Below are 9,380 nucleotides of genomic sequence, written 5' to 3'. Positions count from 1 at the left end.
GAAAGAAAATGGCATGTTGCTCACATTATACAATGATATAGGAATTTTGCAAGTGGGAATCCTCACATTTTTCTTTGCATAGTGGTTTTATGTATGTGCATTGATACATATAGGAATGATTTTAGATCTAGTTGAGATTTGCATCAATTAATCATTTTTTGTCCTATCCTTGGTTAATATTTACTTACACACCCTTTGGGTGGTGAATTACATATTAAATATCAAAATAAAATACAAGTATGTACGGCACATGCTATAGATGCAAATCATACTTATTAGCACTGATTAGAAATAAACATATTTAGAGAAAGTTGAATGGCGTATGGTTCACATGCTTGCAGTAAAATTTAAAGGTATGGACTCTAAAGTATTAGGATGTAGCTTTCTTATTTTGTGACGCCTTAGAAAGGTCCATATCTTTAGAGTCCAAACTAGGTACATTAGAATAGACTAGTGTGCTCATTAAGACATATTTGAGTGGAGGATTTCCACTAATATGAAAAGTCTATGTTCATTAACAAGATTTCTTGTAGTCTTGAGTGAAGGATTGAAACTTAAAGATGATATCGTGTATAGATACTCTAAGAAATATGGGATTTTGTTTCTTAGAAATAATGGCACAATAGGATCATAATCTAAGAATCTCAAATAAGATACAAGCTTGTCATATTGTAATATATCCTTCATGGGATTGCGATCTAAGGATGGTTTTGGAATTAGTCTTTTGGGTTGAATGATCCTATGAGGATTATGCTATACAAAGGAAAGCAAGACATATTCCTTTTGTGAGTAGGCCCACTAAGGTATGATATATGTATGTCGCACCATACATATGTATGTGCAAGTGATGCGATGCCAGTATGTGCAAGAAAAATACGGTTATTGCATGTAGGTACAATGGTATGTATGAAAAGTAACCAAATTTTACAATGCATATCTTTGCGAGAGAGAGAGAGAGAGAGAGAGAGAGAGAGAGAGAGAGAGAGAAGGAATGGTATTGTTTTAATATGTCTAAGGTTTACTAAGCTTTGTGGCTATCATATTGTGAAATATTGATAATGGATTTGGATTGCTAGGATATTGACAATGGATTTGGATTACCTAGCAGGCATCAAGATGGATCATGCATAATTGGTGTTGTGTTTATTATGAAGGAGGCATCCACGGTGGAAGAGAGGGCCCATGGTAATATTTTAAGTTGCAACATTGACGTGCAGTTTAGATGTGTTTGTTACGAAGTCCAAGCCCCTGCATCAATTGTGGTATTGCAGGGCACATGGTATTTTTCGCAGTTGCAACATAGATGTGCCATACAAATTTGGGCTTGTGGAAGTCTTTGAATGATTTGAATTCAAATAGGAAAGACGATACTCATGTGAAGGTAGGTTGGACAACCTTCGTATCCCAAGCAAAAAATTTCCATCTTGGTTTGCAGCTCCTCCCTTCGTGAGAAGAGGCTCTTAGGTCCTGTTTCCATGGGAGGAAGGTGAGGTGCTGCCCATCTAGGTAGAGGTGGCAGAAGTTTTGACTGTAGTTCAGGCCACGCATCATAGAGAAGATGCAGACTGTTACAGGTGCAGATGATAGGATGTGATTGTTTGGAGGATTGAAGGCTTTCATTTTGGATGGGCAGTGTGGAGAGCACTGGGTGGTGAAAAGAGTCCAACAAAATTCAAGCTCACAACCAGGTGCTGAGATCTATCTGGTTTGCATGAAGTGAAGCGGGGGCACATCCCGCACCTAGATGCCCCCCGTGGAAACAGGCCCTTAAGAGTGCGAGGGAGTGGATTTTAGTGGAAGGTGTGCCAATTGAATATCCCAAGGTAGATTCCGGAATCCGGATACGTTCGTGGGAATCTTGATAGAATCTTGACGCAATCTAGCGTCGTCATTCCTAAATTGATTTCACCGCCTCGATCAGTTCTTCGTCACTGTGCTTTCCAAAAAATTCAAATGATTGAAATCTATTGCCTCGTGGTAGACGGCCTCGCAAATGCTTCCATAATCCATTCCATATACGATATACTACTATATATAGTCACCAGATATGACAATTTTCGTCGAAATGCTTTTAACTAATCAACCCGTACAAACATTGCAGATTTCGCAGATTTGTCGTTAAGGTGCATCGAGTTTCGAACAATGAACAATGTAGATCCCCTTCGCCCTGTCTAGTTTGCAGAAATGGGATGAAAGCGAACTTCCAACTGGTTGAAACAAACGATCCAGTTAGTTGTACAGTAACGGATCGATCCAGGGGAGCTGGTAATCGATAAATTAGGAATGCGCACAAATATGGTAGACGCGTTGCTATCAGATCAAAGTAAGCAAACGGTAAACGATCTACGATCTAGATATCAGATCTGGGAAACCATTCACTCATCAATTATTGCCAGTATAAATTCACTCGCTCCTAATTCCAGTACAAATTCACTCGCGCGTAATTGCCAGGCAGAAATTCACTCGAGCGTGATTCTCCTGAACCGAGGGCATGAATCCGGATTCCGCATGCTGCTTGCAGGTCATATACAGCAATTTGTCGTGTCACTCTGATCAGACCGGCTGGATACGCATCACCCAACGACTGCTCTCGCAATTGACAAGGCCTTTACAGCTAATGCCAGGGCCGGATAAAGTATCGTGCAGATGCTTCCTGCCAGTGAATTGGCCGCAGTGCAACCTGAACCTGGCGTTGCAACGTAATAAAGATCGATGGATGCGAAATCGGTTGGCCGGTTGATTGATTGTAAGCTCGGCAGTCGACTCCTTGATGCTGCCGGGCCGCCTGCCCTGAGCCTTCTGTATTGCTGGAATCACCCATGCATGACATAGGGCAAGATTCGATCGGAGGATTTGCCTCCAGCTATAAGCCTGCGTTAAGCCTGCCAGAAATTTAGAATTCGAGTTTGCTACGGCTGACAAAAACAACTGCGTCTTCACATTCTGTCACTACTCCACCCGCAGGCGGATTTGCATCCGGAATCCGGATCCTGTAGCCGGCATCCGGCCTGCCGAGCCTTCTCCACCGTCAGTTCATTGCCATCGGGCCAAAGTATTCTTCCGCCAATCTTGAAGCTCCAGTTGCCCAACAGCTCTCGTACCTCTCTGGCCTCGTAGCCCCCAAGCATGAGAGAAATCTTGCACATTCAAGGTGGCCAATGTGGCAACCAAATCGGAGCCAAATTCTGGGAAGTCGTCTGTGATGAGCACGGGATCGATCATACCGGCACCTACAATGGCACCTCCGATTTGCAACTGGAGCGAGTGAATGTCTACTACAGCGAGGCCAGCGGCGGTAGATATGTGCCTCGAGCTGTGCTCATGGACCTCGAGCCGGGTACCATGGAGAGCGTCCGATCCGGCCCCTATGGCCAGATCTTCAGGCCTGATAATTTCGTGTTTGGCCAGACAGGAGCTGGCAACAACTGGGCAAAAGGGCATTACACGGAAGGAGCGGAACTCATTGATTCTGTGCTGGATGTAGTAAGGAAGGAAGCGGAAAGTTGCGATTGTCTTCAAGGTTCTATTAAACTTGCTATTCTGTTTCTCGGCGCAGCGTTGCATTGCATCAGAAATCATAGTGATAGAATCCGAGATCAACATGCGTTTCCCCGAGCTGATTGCGAGGTTCATGTGTTTTGCAAATTGCTCCGATTGTGTAGAGAAATTGCTGATCTCGGTTCATTGATCTTCTGTAGGCTTCCAGGTTTGCCATTCTCTCGGAGGCGGTACCGGCTCCGGGATGGGAACGCTTTTGATCTCTAAGATCCGAGAAGAATACCCAGATCGTATGATGCTCACTTTCTCAGTCTTCCCATCGCCCAAAGTATCTGACACTGTCGTTGAACCTTACAATGCCACACTTTCTGTTCATCAGCTTGTGGAAAATGCGGATGAGTGTATGGTTCTCGACAATGAGGCTTTATATGATATCTGCTTCCGGACTTTGAAGCTTACCACGCCAACATGTAAGGCATCTTCATCTTCGTCTATCCTCTCACTTTCAAGGTTTCTTTTCGCTGTTTATGATCTCGTGTGACAAAATAATACCAGGCGTTGGCACGAGGTAGATCGAGAGTCCATTATTCAGGCTCGTCTCATACAGCGTTTTGACATAAATCTGTGGTCTCTTTATTCGGTAGTTGGCGATTTGAACCATCTCATCTCAGCTACAATGAGCGGTGTCACCTGCTGCCTTCGATTTCCGGGCCAGCTAAACTCGGATCTCAGAAAGCTTGCTGTCAATCTCATCCCCTTCCCTCGACTGCACTTCTTCATGGTGGGATTTGCGCCGCTTACGTCAAGGGGATCCCAGCAATACCGAGCATTGACAGTGCCGGAGCTAACGCAGCAGATGTGGGATGCCAAGAACATGATGTGCGCAGCAGATCCACGACATGGCAGATATCTCACAGCGTCTGCCATGTTCCGAGGAAAAATGAGCACCAAAGAGGTGGACGAGCAGATGATCAATGTGCAGAACAAGAACTCATCCTATTTCGTGGAATGGATTCCCAACAACGTGAAATCGAGCGTGTGCGACATACCTCCAACGGGGTTGAAGATGTCGTCCACATTTGTGGGGAACTCTACTTCTATTCAGGAGATGTTCAGGAGGGTAAGTGAGCAGTTCACGGCCATGTTCAGGAGGAAGGCTTTTCTGCACTGGTATACGGGGGAAGGCATGGATGAGATGGAATTCACAGAGGCAGAGAGCAACATGAATGATTTGGTATCCGAGTACCAGCAATATCAGGAAGCGAATATCGATGATGGAGACTACGAGCAGGAGGCTGGGGAGGAAGCCTGAGTGGTCTCCACAGGATAAATGTGTAGGTAAAAAGGCTCGACTGAGTGCATGAGAGAGTGGTTCTTTCTTTGATATGTTTTGCTCACAATGTCTCTGTAGATCATCCTTCGAGCTGAGATCTGGAGCAGTGTCGCTAAGAATGGCATATGAGGACGATAGTAAAGTTGCACTAGTGAGTGTGAACGATTGTGAAATTGCACTAGTGAGTGTATGATATATAGCTTATGAGAGCAGTGTTTCTTTCTTTTGATATAAATTGCCCACAATGGTCTCTGTAGATGATCCATGCGAGCAGTGTTGTTCAAGAATGCTATAGGAGGAGCATGTAAAAAATGCACGAGTGGGTGTATGTATAGCTTATGAGAATGATATAGCTTATGACAATGTGTTCTTTCTTGATATAATTTGTCCACGTCCTTCTGTAGACGATAATCCTTACCAGCTGATCTCAAGCTGAGCAGTGGTGACAATGGTAAGAATGCCATAGCAAGATAATAGCTTCAAAAAATAATGGGTCGTAACCTCATTGCAGCTGTCTTCCCAAGCGCAATGTTACATCTAATCCAGCAGCCTGACGCATCGGACTGTTCTTTGAGGATGAACTTCCAATCTTTTTAACTCTGCGTTTGATGTATGAATTCCGCTTAGACAAAGAGGCATTCAGAGGCAGGTGTAAGGTTCAGGAGCTCGCTCATCAGTTTTGTGCACCCACGGATATGAATGCTGAGTGGTTATCGATTGGTTTGAGACTTGCCTTGTTCCAAAGTCCCATCTTTTTCGTTTCATTAGGAAGTAGTGCCTTCTGTATCACATTTCAACAAGTTGTATAGAATTTAGACCAAAGGACAAAGCTTAAAACCATGACTAAAAAGGTTAACTCAAAATTACAGGCTGCGGTATGGCAATAAGCACAATTATCACTACCCGAGGGAAAGAAATTAGAGTCCCCTAATTAAAAAACCTTGATCTCCTAACTTCAAGCATCATAAGTCAATTCGACCAGCGTGGTCTGACCCTTCTTGATGACCACAGGATTTTCCAGAAACATTCTGCCACAAGGTCTCTCATTCTGCCTTGGTACTAACTACTAGTCAATGTCATGATCCAATCTCACAACTCCAACTCCAACTCTTTCTATGCTCTGCTCTTAAAGATGATTTTATTTACCAAATTCCATATGAATAAGAGAACAGTACACTACATTACCATATCATGACAATTCTTTGGTGTCTTCAAGGCATCTTTAACCTATTAACCACGGACACCAAAAACAAAAGAGAAGAGGACACGGGGCAGCTTGGAGGAGAAAAGCCTGCCACGTGTTACAAGGAGCTCTTGGATGGAGGCGGGAGGAGGTGGAAAGATAAGAGGTAGTTTTAGCGGCAAGGAGGAGATAGGTTAATGGAATGGAGGAGATGGAAGGTTACCTTCCGGGAGGAAGGAGGAGATGGAAGGTTAATGGAATGAGAGGAGGAGATGGAATGTCTCAGAGCCATGGGTTAAGTCTTAGCCAACATTTAAGAATCAAAGATCCACCTTCGGATGGGGAGTGGTTGAGGATGGTCATGCATCTTTGCTCGTGCATAGCACAGGTTTAGTACTTGTTTTTCCAATTGCCCTTAATCTTGCCTTACTATGGAGTCCAGCATTCTTGAGCCATCCTCCCAAAAGCTCCCAAATCCTGCCTGTACCTGGAAAACCTCAAAAACGGATGGAAGATGCTCCCAGATGTAAAGGGGCATGTATGTTTCCATTTTGATAGTGTATCTTGGCACATATCCAGCTTCTAAGCATTCACAGGAGTCTCAAGATCCTCGCTCTTAATCCGAATGAGCGATGATACTTCTCCGTGTGTTGATGTTTTCATAAATCTTTGCTTCTTTGGCCGCTATAAGCCTAAGGTTAACCAATTTGGCCATGTGTCTTCAATCATGTAGTGGTTGGTTAGCCATCCTCCCTCCCTATCACAGCTTCCACTAGGTTGGGAAGCATTGGCGTTGAGATCCCCAACCTATCAGCTTAACTTTTTTCAATCTCCCTATCACAGCATCCACTAGGTTGGGAAGCATTGGCGTTGAGATCCCCAACCTATCAGCTTAGCTTTTTTCAATGACAGAACATTCAAGCCTGATATCTTCAGGGGCGGCACCAGTGCGCTTGGCACCAGCTCCATTGACAAATCTTACACATCACAGCCAAATGGGCATTCTTGTCCCGAAGTCTGGCGATCCATCTGCTAGTGAGCACGTCAGTCTTCCGGCATGAAGTTAGGGAGGCCAAAGCTACCTCTGTCTCTGGGTAATCTGCTCTTCCAATAGAATTCTTTGAACTGGTCCCATGCCATTACGTTCAGTCCATCTCAGTTTCTTCTAAAGTCTGTTCCAGTGAGGATATAAACTCATGATGTCCTAAACAGCTGCCTCCACCAGCTAGATACAGAAATCATTTAGAATATTCCACGTTTTCCCATGGGCACTCAATAGTCCACATCTTCTGGCTCGGCTCTAAATGTAACTAGTTCTACATTTTTTTAGACTTCTCCATCATCCAATTTGTAGATCTTTCTGCTATTTTAGTAGCATCAATCAATTCATTGAATCTATCTGGACGTGAGTCTCCAGTCCACTTATGGCACTATGGTTCTCCATCCAGAGTTCCTTAACAAAAATATTTGGCAAGAGTCTCGATTGTCGGTCTTTCTACTGGATCCAATCGTGCATTGAGGTGACAAAACTTTTGGGCATAATCCTTAACAAGTAGCTTCTTTTGTCTTAGTTCCCATAATTTTTTGGGTATCATTCGGTGTTTCTTTACAGAAGCGGTGTAAAATGCTATTCTTAGAGTGTTATAATCACGAAAATGAGCAACACCGTATGGACTAAACTAGCTCATGGCCTTACCAGTTAATGTTAATGTAAATTGTTGCAACTTCTTTGTATCCCCAAACATTGAAACCCACTCGCTTGCCATCACATTTCGAACTGTGTGACATGGTTGTTGGGATCATCATTTTTGTGACCCTTGAACTCTGCAAACTTACACTTCAAATGGCTGTGCTGGGATTCATCGGATATACTGGTCGACGCGAAGGTAGGTTGGGTGGTGGTGGTGGATACGGTGGAGGCAAATTCTATGGTGGTGGAAGGAGTTTCTGTGTTGGTGGATTCTCGAGTGTGCATTTTGGGGTGGCGCGGTAGATTTTGTGTTTGAGGATTCATTTGAAACTGAAATTGGTGTTGTCGGGCATGCCTTTGCAAGAATTCCAAGAATGGTGGTGGTGCTCCTACCCTTGTTTGAGGGGTGCAACCATGACCCTTAGGCTGTTGTGTGTGCTATTGTATTGCTCGTCTTCGTTAGAAACACACTATTCAAAATTTTTGGACTTGTGTAAAGTCCAATTTGAGAAATGGACTAAAAAACAGTCCAAAAATTTTGAATATACTAGTAATGTTGTTTTTTAACTAGATTTGCCAACTCAAAACAAAAGATTTAATGATTTTTAACTAGATTTGCCAACTCAAAACAAAAGATTTGCCAACTCAAAACAAAAGATTTAATGATTTTGAACTAGATTTGCCAACTCAAAACAAAAGATTTAATGATTAAGTACTAAGAACATCAATGGAGAACCAAATCTCTTACAAAGGTGGTCTACATAAACATCTTCATAACTTCACAAAAATCTCTTACAAAGTGGTCTACATAAACATCTTCATAACTTCTTGTGAATTGAGCAACTATCACCTAAGAACATCAATACATGACCAATAATAGATGACCAATTCTCTTACAAAGTGGTCTACATAAACATCTTCATAATCACCTAAGAACATCAATAGATGACCAATAATAGATGACCAATTCACTTGGAAAGGTGGTGTAAATAAACACCTTTATGTATAAGTGGTGTGCACACACCTTTATGACCATTTCTTTTAGAAAGGTGGTGTACATAAAGCCCTTAGAAAGGTAGTGTAGATAAATCCTTTTATGTGTAAGTAGTGTACATATACACCACACTTGGTATTAAAAACACTGTTAAGTATAAAATGGCCCCCATAAACAATCTTTATACACAATAATGAGAGCAAAGAAATCAAAAAAGTAGTAAAGTTTTTATTAGATATTAGCTTTACATAGAAGTTCAAAACTTGTGATTACAAAGCCATTAGCCAACATGTTACTCAGTACCAATGTCCTCAATGCCAGGCCCTTGACTACCGGGGTCCTGACTAATAGGTTGCTCTAAGACTGGAGTCTCAGTAGCAAGGTCCTTACTAGTTTGCTCTTCAGTTCCAAGCACCTGACTAGTAGGCTGCTCTAGAGTCTCATGACCAAGTTCTTGGTAAGTAGGGACCTGGCTACTAGGTTCCTGACTAGTAGGCTGCTCTGGAGTCTGTAAGATCATGGTTGAAGAACCATCTATGCCTCCTGGTAACTCCTCCTGGTCATGCTTTGCCTCGTCCATACCTTCTTTGAGTAAGGCTTCCTTGCTTGATCCACTTGCCTGTCCTTCACCCAAGATCGATCCACTTGCCTGTCCTTCATCCAAGATCAAGGGTGCCTTCCT

At 43.0% G+C, this 9,380-nt stretch overlaps 1 protein-coding gene across 1 annotated transcript; it reads left to right on the top strand.

Moving 5' to 3' along the window:
- Positions 1 to 2,626: 2,626 nt before the first annotated feature.
- LOC147899852 (tubulin beta chain-like) lies at positions 2,627 to 5,194 on the top strand. The gene is made up of 3 exons (XM_087377321.1): positions 2,627 to 3,520; positions 3,699 to 3,968; positions 4,143 to 5,194. The coding sequence occupies exons 1-3, from the start codon at positions 3,127 to 3,129 to the stop codon at positions 4,808 to 4,810; spliced, it is 1,332 nt and encodes a 443-aa protein (XP_087233447.1). The 5' UTR covers positions 2,627 to 3,126; the 3' UTR covers positions 4,811 to 5,194.
- The last annotated feature ends 4,186 nt before the right edge of the window (positions 5,195 to 9,380 follow it).

This window comes from Dipteris shenzhenensis, chromosome 7, assembly GCF_047967505.1.
Source record: "Dipteris shenzhenensis isolate YYH24624 ecotype China chromosome 7, Dip_SZ_1.0, whole genome shotgun sequence".
Taxonomy (NCBI): Eukaryota; Viridiplantae; Streptophyta; class Polypodiopsida; order Gleicheniales; family Dipteridaceae; genus Dipteris; species Dipteris shenzhenensis.
Note: the sequence above shows the minus strand (reverse complement) of the source record. Positions and strands in the feature narration are given on the sequence as shown.

Coding starts and splice junctions, on each gene's coding strand:
- LOC147899852 (XM_087377321.1), top strand. CDS start 3,127: ATGAGAGAAATCTTGCACATTCAAGGTGGCCAATGTGGCAACCAAATC. Junction 3,521..3,698: donor AAGTTGCGATTGTCTTCAAG/GTTCTATTAAAC, acceptor GATCTTCTGTAG/GCTTCCAGGTTTGCCATTCT. Junction 3,969..4,142: donor GAAGCTTACCACGCCAACAT/GTAAGGCATCTT, acceptor TTTATTCGGTAG/TTGGCGATTTGAACCATCTC.